Here is a 21,757-nt window from a genome sequence, read left to right on the forward strand (position 1 = left end):
ATTAGAGGATACACCTTGATTGAACATGTCCCTATGGTCACATTATTTTCAGTCTTTTCTAGGGGTACCATCATTTTTGTCCAGGCCTGTTTCATGAGTTTATTTTTTAAAATAATTCTGTTGAACCACGGTTCAAAAGCAATGTCTAATTTTCATTGGTTAATTTTCTTAGAATTTTTATTTCTTATTATTTTTGTCAGATTGAAATCATTTCTGGGACCATTGTGGGTTTTTCTTTCATTAACCGAGGGGTACCAACAATTTTGTCCATGTGTATATATACATATACACTGTCTGCCTGTCTCCATACCCGCACCTCCGTAGACTCCAGAAAAGACATGAAAAATAAATGTTTGTGACAGAGGAACACCTTGCGAATACACTTTATGTTGGACTTTCCTGCCATACTTACTGTTTCAGTTTGAAAGTGTGTATCTGCTTCAGTTTTCAAACTTTCCAGGTACCTTTCCATGTGATAATCATGTTAATCATTAGTAAGAAGTGTCATCAGAGGGTTCTACTGATGTAGCCTGACATGGAGTACCAGCACACTGTTTGCTCTGTCAATACACACACCCACCCTGACCATACTGAGATGGATCTCATTGTACAGCCCCTTAAAGGAATCATGCCTGTCTGTTTTAAGCTGATGTCAGTTTTAAAGCTGTAAATGACATCAATCATGTGGAAATGGCGTCATTATAATGTAAAACAGCAGTGTTTTGTTATTAAATTGTTTTCTTGGATGCAAAAGTGCAACTTAAGTTAAAAATAGACCTTCTGAAATATCTTTTTTTTCAGCAGAATTGAAGTTTAAGGGTTGAAAGCAGTTATCGGTCCACTATAAAAACAATGTTATACTACATGCCAAAACATTTATTTCCTGTGCATGAATATATATTTTATCATTTTTAGCAAATTTTGTATTGTTTTTAATAGTAGCCATAATTTCCCAGTCGTTTCTGTACTTGGAAGATTTGTTCTGTGGGGAAACTTACTTATCTACTTGATCAGAAACACAATACAAACAAGGTTATTAGACCCCCTCAGGGCAGGAATAAAAACTTGTGTTTGCTGTGGCAATCCACTAGTCAGCCTTTACTTCCTGGAGAGGGGACGAACGAAAACTCGGCTGGTAATTGTGACTGGGTTGGGTGTGTCCCTACCAGGAGAGAATGGCTTGCTGTTTGTTATGGGGGAGGGGGGCGGCGCATAGAGGAATTTACCATTTGTGTTCCTTTCCCACAGCAAACACAAGCAGTCAACCGGTGTGGAACCAACTGACATTACCTGCTCTATCTGGTAGCACTGACAGTGGAAAGGTAAGCCATTGTTCTGCTGTGACTTTGAAGTGTGACTGGGATGCCCTCTGCTTGTTTTACTTTGAATGTGAATGACAGTTCCAAGTGTTTTGCTTCTGTTCTGGTGTAAATGAGATCAGTTAGTGAAATTTGCTCTGAGGCTGTGCCAGCTTTTTTTTAGGGCCAAATTAATATAAGAAGTCTTGTTCTCAGAAAAATCAACAAGAAGATTCTGAGAGATTCCAGTTGTGTGGTCTGTCTATCTTAAATCCAAAAGTTTATATTAAGATTCATTGTGGGGTTTAAGATCTTTGAGAATAGTTTTGTATTTCAGTTTGGTAGATTCAACGGCTCATATAGCTGAGTCACTTTTGTAGCGCCAGCAGCTATGTAAAGGTGGAATGACAGGTACTTTGACGGGAGGCAAAACTCTTTAATGTCACTTGACACCTTGTACAAACAGCTAACGGGCAAGTCAAGAACGGTATTTTTACTGGGTGCTTATAAAGCCTGAAGCAATGAAAAACAAGCCTTCAAGCCTTTGTAGTGATGATTCAAAGGTTTTAAATCACCATTTTAGTCTTTTTTACTTTTTGGTAACTTGAGCACTTCCAGTAAGTAAGACTCAGTTTTTGTCTTTCCTTTCAGAAAAATATTCTATGTTGACTTAGTATTTTTAACTTTTATGTTAAGTGGCCCAAACACCCACCCACTGTTCATCCTATGTTCTGGGTAAATCAGAAAACAAATCAGTGTTCTATAACATGCAGACTGAACACATTATGCACATTACAGAGTGAATCCTCTGGGTTTCAGTGGAAATGCTTATATTATCATGTGCCAACAAAATTCCCTGCAGGACTGTCCACCAATTTATTGGAGATTATAATGCAGAGCCTCCTGGGTGGAAAAAAAATGGTCTGAAAAACAGCATATAGACACTAATCATGGCAGCACAAGAACAGGCGCTGAGCACCAGATCGACAGAGGCCAGGGTCTACCCCAGATGTAGGCTGTCCAAAGATGCACCTGAGACAGTACAGCACATAACATCAGGCTATAAGATGCTGGCGGGCACAGCATACATGGAATGCCATAACAAAGTAGTTGCCATAGTGTGACAGAAACATCTGCACCGAGTATGGGCTGGAAGTCCCAGGATCAAAATGGAAGATACCTGCAAAGGTGGTAGAGAACAAACAAGCTAGGATCCTGTGGGACTCCGAATTCAGATTGATTAAGTAACTGCTGGCTAATTAACCAGACATGGTGGTGGTCAATAAACAGCAGAAGAAAGCAGTGATGGATGCAGCAATTCAACATGACAGCAACATCAAGAAGAAGGAACATGACAGGCTAGAAGAATACCAAGGCCTGAGTGAAGAGCTAGAAAAGATGTGAAAAGTGAAGGCAACAGTAGGGGCGCACTTGGTGATGTAACTCCCAAACTGGGAAAGCAGCTTCAACAGATGCCTCGAACAACATCTGAGATCTGTTTCCAGAAGAGTGCAGTCCTCAGAACAGAACCCTCAAGCTCCCAGGCCTCTGGTAGAGGACCTGAGCCTGAAGGAGACATAAGACTGCTTGCAAGTATGAGCGGAGAGTTAAATTAATGCATAATAAATAAAGGTAGTTGAAACCAGAAGTAGACAGGACTGTGTTTACATTACTATTGATGCTGTCAATAAAGCAGGTAATGGCACAGCATGTGAAGCAAAGTAAGCTTTACACACTCGTACACACACTTTCATAATGTTTTCATACACTCTTTGGAAATCTACTCAGGTCAAGAGTATTAAAATAATGTATTTATCTTAAGACTAGTCCTATCTATCTATCTATCTATCTATCTATCTATCTATCTATCTATCTATCTATCTATCTATCTATCTATCTATCTATCTATCTATCTATCTATCTATCTATCTATCTATCTGTCTGTCTGTCTATCTGTCTATCTGTCTGTCTATCTGTCTATCTGTCTATCTGTCTATCTCTCTATCTGTCTATCTGTCTATCTGTCTATCTGTCTATCTGTCTATCTATCTGTCTGTCTGTCAGTCCGTCCGTCCGTCCATCTGTCCGTCAGTCATCTTTTCAAGTTAGCACTTCCTGTTTTGTTTTTGTTTTTTTTGTTTTTTTAACCAGGTGGCCATTGCAGGACCATAGCAGGATTTACATACAGGTACAGGATATCAACAGGTCTGGTTGTCCATCAGTTGTAGAGGGAGGTCCTAGGAATGAGTAGGAGACTCAACAATTAGGCTTTCCACTGCAGACTTACAAACCACCCAACAGTGCTGTTGGACCGAGCTTCCTGGGTGTTTCTGTGCATGTTTCCTTATCTTATCACACACATGCTATTGTTAACTGCTTTTAACTGTGATTGTGCTTTATGCTACTAAGGTGCAACCCAGACTTTCACTCTCTGAATGCTTGAACGAGAGAGAGGCTATTAGGCAAAGTGTGGAAGTGATCTGACAATAAGGGCAGGATCAGTAGGTCAATATTTGTTTGGGAAATAAACCTTTAGGTACGCCACAGTAACTGTAACATCTGCGACTGCAGTTTGCTTGTTGTAGGTTCTCTCTGTCTCTTTCCACACTTCCATGTATTTAAAAAAAAAACAAAAAACTCATGCTTAATCTTTTGCACTTTTGTCATTACTTAGTGTTTTAATTTGCTTAAATTAAGTGTATTTTAGTTCATTTAATTCTCAGAATTTATTTAATTTTTAGAAATACATGAATAATGCTTGACAGAGGAACACACACTGGTAGGGGTAGGATCATGTGTGTAAAGTGCTCTAAAAAAAGACAGCATATAGGCTTTGCTGAAAGCTGGACAGAAAACCAAAGTTTCTGGTTTCTCAGGATGAAACTGGGATGGAACTGAACATCAGTAACAAATCCAGTGTCAAAAGCTGATTACTTGGATGTCACTTCATCACCTATTTGACCATTTGTTGTGAACTGTCAGACGAATCGGTCCTGTTCTTCTAGAGATTAGCTACAAACAGTGCTGGATGTCTATAGGTAGTCAATAACCTTATCCCTTTTGTGTGTGCATAACCTGGTGGCTCCATTAAACAGGAGGAATCATGGACACATTATATGAGTGGTTCTGGTGGGACAGAATCTGGCTGCCTGAGGGCCTGACATGGGCTGACCTGGAAGATAAAGAAGGTCGAGTTTATGCCAAAGCCTCACATCTTTACGTCACTGTTCCCTATGCCTTCGTCTTTTTGCTCATCAGATACCTGTTTGAAAGGTACGAACCACATTCTATGTACAGCAGACCTCACTGCAAGTAGAGTGCATATATCAAAACCCTGATAACTTCTGAGTGCCGTCATTGTACAGAAACTATTAGAGCACATAGACAAACAACCACGGAGCTTCCAAAAGATCACAGTGGGTTTTTTTTCTGCATCACTTCTACTTTACCTCACAATAAAATTGTATTACATTGCAGTAATCTGATATTGTAACATAATGCAAGAATTATTGAAAAACTTTTTTAAAGTTTGAAAATAATCCAGAAAAAAAAAATGCCACCAATAGGTCACAATTTGGTAACACTTAATGACCATTGTTAATTAATAGTAAATTGAACTTTAGTTATTGCTTTTCAGTTAAAAACTATAAACTAATAATTGTAAATGTTTACTGATTATTAAGAATGCTACAATTAGCCATTTTGTAATATAAATAATTAGTTTATGATTTATATATTGTGGCATAGCTGACAATAGTAATAAGAATCATTAGCCAATTATTTTGAAATTATTGAAGGGTGACAGGAAGGGTGGGGGAGAAGGTAGTGATATGGTCTCCAGCTTAACCAGGGCAGGTGAAGTACTTGATAGTGATGAGCAAGTAACTGGTAAATCTTTAAGAAAACTACTGTTTGTAAAATACCTGTAAACCTTATTGGGATGGTTATTATAAAGTTGTAAGTAATGCTTAATAACTGGTCATAGCGCATCAAGTAACATTAATTTGGCCCCATTAAACCTTCTACTGATAATCTATAAATGAGTTATCTTTTTGGAGTTCTGTCTGGTTTTCATATTGAAAACATTTTCTAACAGGACTAAATGGTGGGAAATGAGAACAGTCGGATTACAAATAACTGTTAACACAACTGTCCTCTGTGTAGATTAGAGCAGAAGCCTCCTGTTTCTTGAAGAACTTGATTCTCACAAAGATGATGTCATCACAGAGAATCAAAAAGGTGTTCTTAGCTGGGACAGTAGTAAGTGTAAAAGTCTGAAAATAGTTTTATGCTACTGCAGTCATAGGGAGAAGAATCAGCAAACCACAACTCAATAATGACAATCCATCCAACAATGAACATTTATTTTAAAATTAATTAATGATACAATATTCAAGTATGTAGGATAGGGGTACTTTGGAGGCACATTTTACAGAGGACAGTTGGGTCATTGCATACCAACTCACCCAGGACCTATCAGTCCAAGTCGTGGATTTTCTTGAAAACCTCTATTAAATTCAAAGGATTTTTTTGGTTTAACACTGGCTTTCTTTTCATAAATGTGTTGAGTATTATGATGAGACAGAATCGATACGGTGCACAAACAATCACTTACAGATGACCAATAAAAGATTTATTGGGGTCAAATTAATATTGCTTGATGAATTAATTTTCAATTATTAACCATTAACATAGTGTTAACTGTCTAAATAATTTTCATAGGTGCTGCACAAAGTAATTAATAACCACATAAAGTATTATAATCATCAAATTTTAAGAAAAACCTTCCATTCCTTCCTTTATAGATGATTTACAAAGCTATTGACCATTAACAAAGCATTACAAATATCTGGTTGATCTTGTTCATAGATGTTTCACAAATTATTTCTTTAGAATTACAACTCATTTGATCATCATTAACAAATACATACTATAGTATAAAACGTGTTACAATGTGTACAACAATGAACTGTTAATAGTTTACTAATGTCATTAGAATGATTGTGATACAATGTATAATTTGCAAGCTAATTATTTCATGTTACACAAACTAATGACTAAATAAAAATGATAGTATTACTAATAACCAATAAACATTATTATCATTTTATTAACAGTAAAATAGCTATTGTCTAGAATGTTATTTAATTTAATCAGTTTTACTATTAATTGGCAATGATTATTGTTTAGTGTGACCACAATTATTAAAGTGTGACCAGAATGTTTTGAAGGCCATCAGATTATCACATTGTTGTTGACAGTCTGTTAATATGGGGACTTTGAAAGGTCTATCAAGCAGTGAAAAAAGCCAGAGAAAGGTTTTCTCAGGATATCATTTAGAAACAGGTCTGACACTAGACTCCAAACTCTAGTTCATTCCTGTTTTAACTGAACCTTCTAGTGAAGGATGTGAACAGTTTTGATCTGTTTTATCTCTGGCAAAATCGAAAGCATCAGAAACAATATTCAAATTGTAGCCCAGACACTGATGTACCTGAAACTTCTCCTTGTACCAACTGCACTTTAACTTCTTTTGATAACATAAAGAAATAATTTTATTACCTCATTCATTTCTCATGAACTGCATAACAACCATATTGACACCTGGCATGCATCGATTGTTCCATATGAAGAATGACCAAAAAGAATACACACACACTCAGCTCATGTGTTATGATTGCATTGACTTCCTGTATTATTATTCTTATTTTCGGAGTGAATAATGAAGGTCTGTTTTTTATTTCTTTAATGGAAATAAATGTCTGCTCTTCAAAATGGCATTAAATCAGTGACAGGCTGTGTGGCTCCACTGAATTGAATCTTGTGTATGTACTATATTCCAGGTGGATAGCAACATCTCTCGCGGTCTCTGCTGGAATTAAGCAGAGAGTCCATGTAAAACCTGAGGACAACACCATCCTGGAGCTCTACTATACTACTCAGGGTAGAAATCCTGCTTCGGTAAACAGAGGCACACTTGAACCAGTCCTGTAATTATTGCAACAGTTTATATGTCAACATTGCTCACCAGTAGTGAATTATATTCTAAATTTTCCATGCTACTAAAACCACACTTTTCTGCTGCTGGGAGGCGGGACTTTGAAGGCCACAAGTCACACATGATTATTAACATCATGGCAATATGAAACTGTCCTGTGCACACTTCATTACCAAATATTACGGCAGACAAGAATTCTACAAATAGTTTGTTTTACAACCTGGCTCTTATTTTCATACTTTTACCCATCATTACATTATTTTTGATAATATATCTCGTATATGTATACATTGCCATTCTTGTTACACGGTTTTACTACACAGATGCCAGGATAACACAATGTGTTATCAGATAGAGTTTACTGTAGAACTTAATGCATCTAAGTGTTCTTCAGTAGAAACAAATTCAACACTCCTGTTATTACCCAATGCAACAGACATTTTAAATGCATCTGGATTTCTCTAATTACTAAGAGAATTCAACTGTTTTACATTTTTCAGCTGTCTAGCAATTGGTGTCTAGTTGTGATCATGCTTGAGTTACACAAGTAGCGTATAATAATGTACATCCTGCAAGTATCGTTACTTGGTCTTCTCTTGTTTGTGTTTTCAACCAGAAACTTGGTCACAGAAGAGAAAACATAAATAAAGGATTGTTGTTTTTCTAACTTCATACAAATCTGTCTTCCTGTAACAACCAGAGGAGTGTTACTCTCAAGTTTGTTGCGATAAAATTACATGTACCTGATTTCATTTGTATCACACAGCCAACGGTGTGTTCCAACACTACTTCTATGCAGACAGAGGAGGTTGTAAGTAACCAAGAAAAGTTGAGACAACTGTAGGATTTGGTAGCACCAACTTTGAAGGCTAGATAGATAGATAGATAGATAGATAGATAGATAGATAGATAGATAGATAGATAGATAGATAGATAGATAGATAGATAGATAGATAGATAGATAGATAGATAGATAGATAGATAGATAGATAGATAGATAGATAGATAGATAGATAGATAGATAGATAGATAGATAGATAGATCCTGAGGGAAACTGAAGTATTCAGCAGCTTACATACAACAACAAAAAGGTGAGTAACAAGATTAACATTAACATTAAAAATTAGTGTATACTCTGAAAGACATGCTCTACAATACTATAAACAAAAAAAACCTTAAAATCTGAATATCTATATAGATTCTAAAAGTGAATCCACAGTCAATATACAATATTTACACATTTCAAGGCACAGTGATTTAGAGTGATCAACCTTAATTGTTGAAGAACAGCTTTTTTTTCTTGTCCCCGGAAAAAGGCTATTTTGTATAATTCTGAAGTGTACATTATTTTTTCAGTTTTGGGTAACCTTACCTTTTTTTTTAACCTCTTTTAATGTGTGCCTGTGTGTATGTTTCAACACTCCATGCCAGGCAGACATTGATGGGCTCTCTAAGAAAAGCAGTTTGTCAGTCAGACAAGTGGAGCGCTGGTTCAGAAGAAGACGCAGACAGGACTTTCCTGGAGTTCTAAAGAAATTCAGAGAGGCCAGGTCACTACTCTGTGTGTGTGTTTGTAGTTGACTGTATGTGTTTGTGATTTTAATATTGGAGGAATACTTCCAGTAGCCATGATATATGTCTCCTCTCTGCCTCTTTCCAGTTGGAGGTTTGTCTTCTACTTGTCTGCGTTCATCGGAGGAATAGTAGCGTTGTATGATGTAAGTAGCTTATATAACTGGAAGTCCATCTCAGCCAGAGGCTTTTATTGTGGAAAGCTATTCGTGTTCAATGAAAGCTTCTCTATTATCTTACTATATTTGAAATGAAGCATATAAGACATGACTTTTTCTCTGTGTTTTTGCAGAAAGAATGGCTTTATGACACAAAGGAAGTATGGACAGATTTTCCCAAGCAGGTTTGTTTCATACTTTATGTACACCCAATCAGGGAAGTTTACTACCGATTTTATAAAATAATTGACTTTACTTTATTCTTTGGGCATAGTAGCTTCTGCAGCATATGTCTATATCATATCCTTGGTCATGAAGTCTTGATTTCTAAAATCTCATTCAGTGCAAGATCTTTGCCCAGCTTTTTCTCCATCTGCTGCTTCCTCTCATTTCTCAGTAGCTGTTTGATTGGCTCTAGATAGATGTCTTTATTTGCTTTAAAATTCCATTATGATGCTATTTCATCCACAAACCACATGAAGCAGTTTTAATACTGTGTGTGTGTGTCTCTGTTCCTGAAAGCCATAATTATTGCTCTGCATTTCACTACATCATTGCAGAAGTGGGTTTGTCAAATGGGAGGAGAAGTGCAAGTAAAGGAGATACAATAATAGAGGAATCGAAGAAACATCATTTTAGAGAAATACGCTATTCTTTCTTCAGAAAAAAAAAATCCTTATTAACCCAAATGATTTGGGGTTTTGCAACACATCCATCTCACATCAAGCTGTAGTTTGTGCATAGATTTCCCCCTCACATGCAACTATATGTAAGCGACAGTCAATTAACAGTAATTGTCAATTGCTTAGCATCAGAAGGTGGTGGGAATTCTGACTCGTATACTAGTCTTCTGCATTGTGGGGTGGTATTTGTCCTGTAGATGTTCAGTCAGATTGAGATCTGGGGAGTTTTGGGCTCTTTGTCATGTTCATCAGTTGGTTTCTGGACAGGTTTTGTGGTGTTGCAAGCCAAACTGTCCTGCTGGGGCAGGCCACTGAAGTCTGAGGGCTCTGTTGTCATAGGATAGGATAGAATAGGACAGGATAGGATAGTCCTTTATTTCTCCCCACACCAGGGGAAATTCACATTGTTACAGCAGCTTATGTAGCAATAAACACAGTAATAGTAATAAAAAAATAATAAAATAGTAGTAATATTTACAATATTTACAGGGATGAGAAATGAGAATGAAATAGTACAGTATTGATACACTGTAAACAATACAATATAAAGTGGCTTGAAATAGAGGGGTGTGCTTGGTCTGCAACAATGTTTAAGTTGGTAGTGCATCCACATGAACGCCAGGAACCATGGTCAATGTTGTACACCTTACCTGTCAGTCTGGTTTTAATGTTGTGGCTCCTAGTGCATAGGATCCCATGACCAGCATGTACTTACCTTTGAAAAATGGAATGTGTGGGAGATGAAACCCCAGAGTGAAAGCTAGATTCTTTTACAGTTCCCTCCCTCTAGCTAAAGGGGTGAGGACAAAGCGCACAGCCTTAGGGACAAACCTTTTGTCTGGATATCTGAGATAGACTATAGCTTCAAGTTACATGTTGTCCATTTCTTTCTGACTCTGTCTCTGTTTCTGTGCCTCTCTTGGTCTGCAGTCCATGCTAGAGTCTCAGTACTGGTATTATGTGTTGGAGATGAGTTTCTATGGCTGTCTGCTCTTCAGTGTTGCTTTTGACGTCAAAAGAAAGGTGAGTAGTAGTTGTCCAAGGCCTAAACCTTAACCTTTAATCACACTTAAAGTAGTGTAAAATTCTGACATGGTTTGCTCACATATGAAATATTCTCTTTTTAAAAAAAAAAAAAAAAAAAAAAAGTTAAAAAGTAACATTATAGCTGAGACCATTCAGAATTGTATTATTTTAAACATATTCAAAATCTCACATATGGGATATAGAGACCTATAAGATGTTATTGAGAGTTGATGTAGTTACATGGCAACTGATGTTATGTACATAGTATCACATTTCTCTGCCTTTTACTATGTACAGTGGTGGGAAAAAGTTTCAGACACTCCATGCATTTGTGAAATATTACATTAAGAATCACTCTTCAAGTGCAATTTCTTTTAGTACAGTCACAGCCAAAATACTAAACAAATCCTGAGAAAACATTAAAAACTTAAAATTTATTGGTTCCATCAAAATACATAAGAAATTTTGAGTACTGGATCATTTTGGTACCAGTGATCCACTAATGAAGGTTGTGCTTTTTATCAAAAGACACTATTTTTGTTGCCGTGTTTTGTACCTATATTAAGGCAGCACACCTGACAGTTCTTCAGAGACAAAAATGGCTAAAACAAGGAACCTAATGCAGGAAAATAAAGATACAGATTCTCAGCCAGGAAGGGTACAGCTGCTGCCAGATAGCCAGGAAGTGCAGATGCAGTCCTTCAGCACTTGAATACACTCTGCAGAAATACAGATGAACCAACAGCTTGGAAGACAAACCAAGATCTGGGTGTTCAAGGGTTTCTTCAGCAAGAAATGACCGCATCCTGATCCATATGTTCAGGGAAAACCGCCAGACTGACATCACAGGGGCTTCAGCAGCAGTGGTCAAACCAAACTGGTGTCCAGTTTTCCACCCACATTGTACGTGGTCAACCTTTACATCATGGCTTAAAGTCCTACAAGGCTGTCAAGAAGCCCTCAATCAATGAGAGACAGAGGTTAGCCCAGCATCGTTGGGTCCAAGCACACAAGAACTGGACAGCCAGGAACTGGAAGAAGATTCTATGGTCAGATGAGTCCAGTTTCCAGCTTTATCTTCCTCCTGCTAATGTGAGGGTACACAGAAGGCCAGACCAAGCATTATCTCCAGCATGTACAGTACCTACTGTCAAGCATGGTGGAGGTAGTATCATGATTTGGGGATGTATGAGTGCTGATGGTGTTGATCATCTCACTGTCTGTGATAGCACATTGAACTCTGCCAAGTATTGTGCCATTCTCCAAACCCACATGCTCCCTTCTGCATGTGCACTGTTCCGTCGAGGTCAAAACTAGATGTTTCCACCAGATGATGCCCCTTGCCACACATCCAGGACCAGCAGAACTTGGCTGCAGGACCACAGACAGTGTCCAGGTCTTAGAGTGGCCAGCTCAATCCCTGGACATGAGCCTCATTGAAAATCTGTGGTGGATTATCAAAAGGTCTGTTTCAAAGCATAAACCAAAGAATTTAGAAGGATTAAAAGTAGTAATTCAAGAAGAATGGGACAAGATTATCCCTCAACAGTGTGAAAGGCTCGTGGGGAACATCCAGCCAGGATTAGAGCTCTACTGGGTGCTAATGGCAGGACTATGAAAAATTAATTTGATGTGATGGTTTACTTATTTTTTGTTCAGTTTTGAACACATTCTCTATTATTTTTTGACTTTCATACCAACAATGTTGAGAATTGACATATTGAAACTGTCAAGAACTTAGTTTTGTTAGTTTTTCTTGTAAACAAGAAACAAAAAAGTATTTGTATTTGTTTGTCTGTCTAATGCAGCCACACCTTTTGAAACACAAAAAAGATTTTTCCACAAATATTTCATAATATTTGAGACTGACTCCACCACTGTATGGTCCTGCTAGCATGCTTATGTTTATATACTGCACAACTTTATTTCCATTAACATTTTGGTGTTTTTGCCATGGTAGTTAACTGATGTAACTGTATTTGTTTCCTCTTTCAGGACTTTAAGGAGCAAATCATCCACCACTTGGCCACACTAGTCCTCTTATCATTTTCCTGGTGTGTCAACTACATCCGTATAGGAACATTGGTCATGCTTGTCCATGACGCTTCTGATGTTTTACTGGAGGTCAGTCACAGCCACATGTTCCTTTTAACTATCACCTCATGCCTTCTTGATAGTGAACAACCCTGAATCAGTGACAAACAAAGCTTCTAAAAATATTATTTTAAAAAGTTTTTGTAAAATAAATGTAATGCTTTTTGTTGAGACTGGAACAATGTGTATAAAGGAGCTGCATCTTTATAACATCATTTCAAATATTTTAAATTCTGCTTGTTTTTTTGTTGTTTTTTGTAACCATACTGGTGGCACATCCAGCATTCTAGTGGCCAGGTAGGCAGAAAAATAAATATACAATGTAAAAATGAATGCATTCACAGGCTATTCACAACACTGTTCAGATATTCATTGACATTTGCCAAATACAAGCACCTTAACAACTGCTTTCTCAGCAGCTGTTAAGGTGCTTGTATTTGTAAAATGTGGTTGATTGGTTTCAAACATCAAACCATGTCATTCTATATTATTTTCAATTGATTGTCTGCTACGGGGAACTCAAGGAACCCAAACCCAGACACAGAAGCAGAAAAACTGGTTCAGGCTAAAAGGAATTTTAATTTGAACAAACAAAACCTAATGATACAAGCTAGAGGGGACCTAGAAACAGGCGAGATTACTAGGCAGGGAGGAAAGGACTGAAATCAGACTAACCAAACCTAGTTCAGAAAACGGGCAAAATTACAAAAATCGACAAACGCTCTAAACTGACAACAGAGGGGAAATCTAAGAAAACCACAGATGAATTAACTAAACTGATCCAACAAAACAGGGTACTCATGAAAGGAAAAAAACTCAACTGAAGGGGGCAGGTAAGCAGGCGTGGGGAAAAAGACAAGACAAATTTACAGCAGGCTGGAGACAGAGACAAGACCAGAGGGAATCCAGGAGGGTGAAGAGAGTCCAGGTGGGGTTAGAGCAGTCTGGAAACAGAAGAGGAACCGGAAGGAATACGGGGGAGAGCTGAATCCATAAGTGGTTGTTGCAATTCATGGTCTAGCGGGGAGTGAATGAATGAGGCAAGCTCATACAGTCATGGAAAAAATTATTAGACTACCCTTGTTTTCTTCAATTTCTTGTTCATTTCAGTGCCTGGTACCACTAAAGGTATATTACCTGAAGAAAACAATGAACATGACAAAAAGTGCAGCTGATTACATAATACTTTGTCCTATTTGATATGCTTGAGCTTAACTGTATTCCCAGGGTACATAAGAGGCCTTTTCATGTCATAAGCAACACTGCGCATGCAAAGGCCTAGAGTGGTGTCCTGCTTAAATTCAAGCTGTAGCAAAAAGTTGTGAGCTCTCACATAATGCCTAAAACAAAAGAATTATGTGAAGCCACAAAGGCAGCTATCTTAGCACTGCTGGAAATTGGCATGAGTGAGAGACAGGTAGCAAAAAAAACTGATGATCTCCAAGACGTTCATTACACCAAGAAAAACAAGCCGAACGTGGTACTACCGAATTGCTAGCTGGACAGGGCAGGAAACGTCTTTCTACCCACCAGATGACTGTGCACTCATTCGTTCCTGTGTCATTGGGCTAAGGTTCTCTTCAGTGATGAATCCAGTTTTCAGTTGTTCCCACTCCAGCCAACTTACTGATTAGGAGGAAGCCTGGAGAAGCCTACAAGCCAGATTGTCTTGCCCCTACAGTAAAACATGGGGGTGGATCAGTGACCATCTGGGGTTGTTTCAGTCTGGGTGGAGCAGAGCAAATGCAGCTGTGTGAAAGGTGAATGAACCAGGTCATGTACAGGGCTACTCTTGAAAACAGTCTTCTTCCACCAGCTGGAAAACTCTTTCCTGCCCCCAATTACTGAATTTTCCAACAAGACAATGCCCCTTGCCACACAGCAAGGTCAGTTAAAGCCTGGATGGAGAACCAGAACATTGGAACCATACCTTGACCTGCTCAATCACCAGATCTGAATCTAATTGAAAACCTGGGTATAAACATCAAACCCAAAGTGGAGAATAACAAACCCAAAAACAAAGCAAATTTGTTTGAATTTGTGCAGCAGGAATGGGCTGCTGTGGCAGCAGAACAATGTCAGAAGCTGGTGGAGAACATGCCAAGATGCATGACTGCAGTCATCAGAAACAATAGTTATGCAATCAAGTACTAACTCCTGTGTGTATCATGTGACTAAAACAGACAGAAAAGAAAACATGGAATGCCTAAAATCACTGTTTTTGCAGTACAATGCCATAGCTATTGTACTGCCAAAAGCATAAGAACTTTAGTGATTTTAGTTATTATCAAGAAAACCATGGAAAATAGCTAGATATCAGCTCTTAAATTAAACTCATGAGATACTTTTTTGTTGTCATCATTATATTTGTCCAAACAAATGTACCTTTAGTTGTACATTAAAATGAACAAGAAATTGAAGAAAACAGTATTTTTTTTTTTTCCATGACTGTATTGCAGGAGGTGAGATTGTGAGCAGGTGAGCTGATCACTGCAGCTGTCTTCAATTGCAGCAATCAGCAGGTACATGCAGCTTGGGAGATGCAAGGAGCAGCAAGACAGAGAGAGAGAGCGAGAGACAGGAGAAAGAGAGAGACAGACAGATCAAGACAGGGAGAAGGAGGGAGAAAGAGGGAGAAGGGGGGAGAGGGAGTGTGAAGGGTAGGAGTCAGAGTGGGGATCATGACATTATCATTAAAAGACCATTGATAATGTCACACTTTCCTTAGAGGCTCAGGTGCAGGAAATGAGACATGGGACAGGAGTAAGTAAAATAAGGAATTTATTTTACAGGGGTTCACAAAACAGAACTACAAATCTAAACCAGAAAACTACAACTGGAAATACTGTTCAGTGACTGAATCATACAGACAGAGACTGGCTCAGGAAAAACCCCTAGTGGGCTGGCAGAATATAAACATGAAGCAAGATTAACTAACCCATGGGAGGTAATACCTAGGCAGGAAAGATACTAGGCAATACGAGAGCAATAATAAACAGAAAAACAGATACTAACCTGAAAGCTACGCAACAAGACAACTGAACTACTGTATACTAAACTACCTACATGGAAGAGTAACTATACTCACAATATGTACGAAGCACAAATACTTACCTGAAATAGATTACAAAATAACACAAGAACTAGATTCAGAATTCACTAGAGATACACAGAGCCTACGAGAAGCTGAGATGTTCGGACTGAGACTTAGCTGAGCTACTGGAAGGGACAGGGACTGAGGACCAGGGAACTTCTAGGCGAGGTGCAGGGAGTAGGAGTTGACATGGTGTGTGGAAGATGGTGAGAGTTCCAGGCCGTGGAGGTTGCGGCGACAGGCTTGTGAATGGAAACACCAGAGGTGGTGGTAGAATGGTCCAGGTGAGTGGAATCTGGGTCGAGAAGCCAATGCAGGTGGAGGGAGTGCGGTTCCAGGGTTTGGCCAGATAGTTGGATGAACCAGGTGGACAGGAACAGGTGGAATCCAGACTAGGAAGAACAAAGACACAATTACTAGAAGTTCCAGGGAACTCAGTGGCTGGAGAGAACAGTGCAGAGAACTGACTACTGATCGTTCACGGTCCAGCGACGAGTGGTGTCTGACTTTATTGCAGCAGGGATGACTCTTGATTGGACGAGCTCCACCTGCTCCTGCCTCGGCTGATGCTGATTGCTGATTATAATCACCTGCCGCCGCAGCCTCTGTGCCAAGCACACCTAGAAGAACAGAAAGGCGGGGGGAGGGGAGAGCACTATCTGGAACTCGCAGTAGCGGGCCTGACAGATAATAGTTTTCTTAGCTTGTTCATTTGCATGAACGGCTGTGCCACCTGACATTATGGGAGCTTGACATGCAAAACATAAAATTATATGTATTATTTGAATGTCCTGAAATTGTATTTAAATGAAATTTGATTACTTGGACATAAAAATATGGATGTCACGTGACTGACCTCTCTGCAAAGCCACTGATATTGTCAATGCCAGCCTTTTAAAAAAAGTTTTTAATAATTAGTGTATGAAAACGACACTATAGTTAGGTGAGGCAGCTTCAGGCCCTAGTTATAACTGGACACTGATTACAGTTCTAAATTGATGTACCTGCATGTATTGCAAGTGAAGGCAGTAGCACTGAGGATTATCTAGACATAAACAAGAATGTATTCGGTGATGCATGACTAAGATTACCCCAACGTGCTGAGTATTATCCATTATGTTTAATCCACCAACCTAATCTCCACAACCTTAGTTTCTGCCTCTCAAGCAAACTACTTCAAATTGCTACCTGTACTGATGCTGAGTAGGTGTGAATTGTGGTGTACAATATATATGTAATTCCAGTGAGTACATGGTTGGTTGAAATTGTTCTGTGACACCATTCGGGGTTTATTCTTCACCAGTGAGTGCGATATATTGAATAAAATAGACCATAGTATGGCTCATTAACAGTAAAATTTATTTCTTTTTCAGTCTGCCAAATTATTCAACTACGCCAAATGGGAGAAAACCTGCCAAACACTTTTTGTGTTGTTTGCCATCGTGTTTCTGATAACACGACTGATCATCTTTCCATTTTGGTAAGCTGGCGTGTGTGTGTGTGTGTGTGTGTGGGTGTGTGTGTGTGTGTGTGTGTGTGTGTGTGTGTATGTGGGTCTGTCAACCTGTAAAGCATCAGCCTGTTTATGAGACAAACAGGGTGATATGTGATACTGTTTTAGTGTGTGTTGTAATGACAGATGTTTCTGACCTCTTCTATCACCCTTCATATGCTGTTGATCGAATGGGAACTATTTACAGTGTACAGTGAAGACTGTATGCACTTAATGGGTCAGAATCAGAATGTCTTTCTTGTCATTGTATGAGAACAACGAAAGGGTGGCAAAGGTTCTGCAGCTGTGACTAGCAGATGTTGTTGTACAACTGTTTTTGAAGAGGCGGGCAAGTCATTGATCTCAGATGCCAGTAAAACGGACTCCACTATTTTCCTCAGTCATTGTGGTTTCTTAATGGAGTGAGCAGCAGCCTCCTCTCTCCTTCTATGATTGCTGTCAACCTCAGCGTTACTGTGGTGCACTGATAGAGCCATAACCATTGTGGAAGCTTTCAAGTGTCCCGTGGCTGTGACTTTGTGCTAAAGGAGCTTGAACTTGGTATTATCTGTATCAGTTGCAGCAGCTAATATTGGATTAGAACCCTACTACAATTTCATTTAGAAGACCAAAGCAACATACATCTGAGAGTAGATACAGCACAAGCAAGGACCTACTACTACCCTGACCCTGGTTTTAATGTAAATAGGAAAGAACTCAACTAAAACCCAAAACCATACCACAGCCAGACCTTACCTCCATGCTTTGTTTTATCCCCATGCCACAGTTGGACAGTTCAATATAACTGTCATTCATACTATTGTACAACAACAGCATCACTTAAGTGACCTCATCTATCAACATGATGCTGGTCCATCAGTTCAGTCTTATGTATGTCACCTGCAGTTAGCAGTCAGTGGGACCGCTAACTGCAGGTGCCAGGAACTGGATGCTGATTGAAGTTGAATTTAACAGCCACTAATGTTATTAATAAAAAGGGTTTTTGAATGTTATGCAGAGAACCTTTAAGGTGATAAGAAGGTCATGACAGTTCTCATTATTACACAATGCAACTGAATAAAGTTTAATCAATACCTTCCTTAAACAAATTTAACACAAACCGAATATTAGAACCTTCACAAATGATTAGGATGAGGATTTAAGTTGGACTGATCCAAATTCTCAGCCTATCATTTATTATTAATACTTGGTTTGTATAATGTGCACTAACTAGTGTATGTTCTGTCTGACTACAAAGTGGCTATTGTATTCTTATATCCACCACCTTCTTATATTTTAAGGCCAAACCCACACTTGGTGTTTATTTGGTACCAATAAAACAGACAATATAATTTATTCACACAAGACACTGGTAATCTCCATCAATATTATGGACTTTTGACTTGATTCTCATTTGCCTGTGTTTCAGGTTAATCCACTGTACCTGGGTGTATCCTGTGCACCACTACCCAGCCTTCTTCGGCTACTACTTTTTCAATGTGATGCTGGTCCTCCTTCTCTGTCTTCACATATTCTGGGCCTACCTCATTCTCTGCATGGTCAAGAAATTCGTGTTTGGCACTGTAGGTCTACTCAGTATCATCTATCATCTATGAATATTTTCTTGTGGTCTAGTAATGCCACTGAAACATTTGTGAGTGCACACTCCCTGAAAACAAACTAGGAAACTGTTCAGGGTAACAGTTGCTATTAACACGATTATTTTTGACTTTAAGTGAAGAAATGTGTTTGTGGTAGTGCAACAGTATGGCCAGGAAGGTAGTAAAATGGAAGACACTAATGAGCTTTACAGGTCCACCTGATCCGTCAATTTCCCACATCTCATTCACTGTCTATGTGAAATGCATCGCGTTGCATGCTGGTTCCGTTGTGGTGCGTTTTCGAGTTGCGATCCAGTGCCTCTTCCCTAAACCAGCCATCGTTGAAGTGAAACAAGGAGAGACTCAGCAACTGCACAGGTTTGACAATGAATGGGATGCGGAAAATTGCCAGATCAGGTGGACACGTACCTTGACAAGAGTCTAAAACGCATTGCTGTGTGCTGCAGCTCAGCTTCCAAATCTATTCTCAGGTAAACGATTTGCTCTTCTGGCCTTTAACTGCTGTTACCATCAGCTGGTTGTTGCATTTGTTGAACATCAACTCTATATTCCTGTCATATCTCATCTCATATCTTGTTCTTTACATTCACTGTATGTCTTCCATGTGATTTAGTTAACTCGAGATGAGAGAAGTGACAATGAAGAGGAAGAAGGGGAAGAGAGCAGCCCAACGGAGGATGAAGGTGAACAACAAAACAAGCCTGTCAATGGACTGTCAACTAATGAGAAGGATGACAAGAATAGCAGCTTTGGATGCATGTCTCCACCAGAGAACATCTACTGGTCAAAGACTGTGTACTGACTCATGCTCACTATAATCAATAGAGATAAATATGTGGCAGACAGTACAGTGGTAAATACATTTCATTCTATTTAGAATTATTTATTATTTTGTTAGAAACTGGAACTCAAACTAACCCAAAGTAAGGCTTGCTGCCTTCATGTTGAATTGCTCACATGTACAGAGATTTATGGATTTTTTTTGCCTCTGTTTTTTGTCATCATTGTTGGCTGGTCTGATCTAATCTACCACATTCCGGATTTCTTGTAGAAATAATACATGGGAAACTTAGTTAGTAGGTAGCCCTAGGTTTAAAGAACTGGATTAGTAATCAGACGATAGCTGGTTTGAGATCAGCAATTGTCTGGCATCTCCTCCTTTGAGTGGTAATGCCAGTATCTGGCAGAAGTGTTTTTGTATGATCCCTGGCATGAATAAGCATAGAAAATGGAGAAAATAATAAAACTGAGCAAACCTTTAGAACATTAATTTGTTCCAATCCATACATGACTTGATTTTCACAAGCAGTGGGACTGTGTTTATGGTTTTACTTGCTTTGCATACACAAAAGTCACTCTGTTGCAGGCAACTTTGGATGTGGGCTGTGGTCTCCCCACCCATTTAGAAGTTAGAAATGGTACAGCCCAGAGGTCCTTGTTTTAACCCTTTGATGTGCAGTGTGGGTCAGGAGATACCCATTTTCCATTGGATTTGGGTTACTTTTGACCCATATTGTGCATCAAAGAGTTAAATCTTAGCCTGGGATCTTTCCATGTGGAGTTTGCATGTTCTCCCTGTGCACTGAAGGTTCTCACTGGGTTCTCCAGCTTCCTCCCACAGTCCAAAGACATGCTAAGGTTAATTGGTGATTCTAAATTATCCGTAGGTGTGAATGTGAGTGTTTGTCTGTTTCTGTTTGTGAATTGCACTGTGGAATGGTACCCCAACACCATGGCCATCTTTAGATGACTGTCAGTTGGGATAGGGTTAGATAGATGAGGGCTGTGCTGCTGTACTCACCTTCATACACCTTGAAAATGTGTACAAAAGGTTGTATTTTAAAGTACACTGTCCAACTGTGTCCTTGCATGACAAATCACACAATTGAAAATGTTGTTGTATTAAGGCTAATTTCCTCCTCCCTGTTACTAAAACCAACAAGTTTCAGTGGAACGATTGGAGCTGTTCTGGCATTTTGGGTAATTTTAACTTTGTTGAGTTAACAAATGTTTTATGATAAGAGAAATCATTTAGTATCGGATCGATCATTGTTTGTCTTTGCATTTTTATATATTCCTACTAAAGTGATACTAGAATTGTTATTCTGTTCAAAATGAAGAAAACCAAAGAATTTAATCCCAATTATATTTGTTGTGACCTTTAATTTAAAAGTGATCAGTACAAATTCATCTCAATAAAAAATCTCTGAACTGAGCTCACCACACTGAACTACCATCGTCACTGACCCAATCAGTACCTGTTAGCAGTATAGCACTAATTGCACTGTCAGCTCAGCTGTCATTCACTGTATGTTACATATTTGATAAAACAATGTCACAAGGCGGGCTGCACAGTGGCGTAGTGGTTAGCACTTTCGCCTTGCAGCAAGAAGATCCCTGGTTCGCGTCCCGGCTTTCCCGGGATCTTTCTGCATGGAGTTTGCATGTTCTCCTTGTGCATGCGTGGGTTTTCTCCGGGTACTCCGGCTTCCTCCCACAGTCCAAAAATATGCTGAGGTTAATTGATTATTCTAAATTGCCCGTAGGTGTGAATGTGAGAGTGATTGTTTGTCTATATATGTAGCCCTGTGACAGACTGGCGACCTGTCTAGGGTGTCCCCTGCCTTCACCCTGAGTCAGCTGGGATAGACTCCAGCCCCCCCCCGCGACCCTAGTGAGGATTAAGCGGTGTATAGATAATGGATGGATGGATGGATGTC

At 39.0% G+C, this 21,757-nt stretch overlaps 1 protein-coding gene across 2 annotated transcripts; it reads left to right on the plus strand.

Moving 5' to 3' along the window:
• The first annotated feature begins 1,242 nt into the window (after positions 1-1,242).
• On the plus strand, positions 1,243-21,252 carry cers3a (ceramide synthase 3a). Of its 2 annotated transcripts, XM_035956711.2 has the most exons (12): positions 1,278-1,322; positions 3,450-3,486; positions 4,394-4,571; positions 7,142-7,259; positions 8,728-8,846; positions 8,957-9,014; positions 9,161-9,211; positions 10,640-10,732; positions 12,731-12,859; positions 17,297-17,403; positions 18,845-18,998; positions 19,651-21,252. In XM_035956711.2, the coding sequence occupies exons 3-12, from the start codon at positions 4,402-4,404 to the stop codon at positions 19,837-19,839; spliced, it is 1,188 nt and encodes a 395-aa protein (XP_035812604.2). In that variant the 5' UTR covers positions 1,278-1,322; positions 3,450-3,486; positions 4,394-4,401; the 3' UTR covers positions 19,840-21,252. The 2 variants fall into 2 exon arrangements, with proteins under 2 accessions (XP_054866177.1, XP_035812604.2); XM_055010202.1 differs by lacking the exon at positions 3,450-3,486 and having other exon boundaries at positions 1,243-1,322.
• Positions 21,253-21,757: the final 505 nt, after the last annotated feature.

This window comes from Amphiprion ocellaris, chromosome 1 (genome assembly GCF_022539595.1).
Source record: "Amphiprion ocellaris isolate individual 3 ecotype Okinawa chromosome 1, ASM2253959v1, whole genome shotgun sequence".
Classification (NCBI taxonomy): domain Eukaryota; kingdom Metazoa; phylum Chordata; class Actinopteri; family Pomacentridae; genus Amphiprion; species Amphiprion ocellaris.

Excerpts from the sequence above, each read along its gene's own strand:
- cers3a (XM_055010202.1), top strand. The coding sequence starts at position 4,402 with ATGGACACATTATATGAGTGGTTCTGGTGGGACAGAATCTGGCTGCCT. Across the intron at positions 4,572-7,141 it reads ATCAGATACCTGTTTGAAAG|GTGGATAGCAACATCTCTCG; the intron begins GTACGAACCACA and ends ACTATATTCCAG. Across the intron at positions 18,999-19,650 it reads AGAAATTCGTGTTTGGCACT|TTAACTCGAGATGAGAGAAG; the intron begins GTAGGTCTACTC and ends CATGTGATTTAG.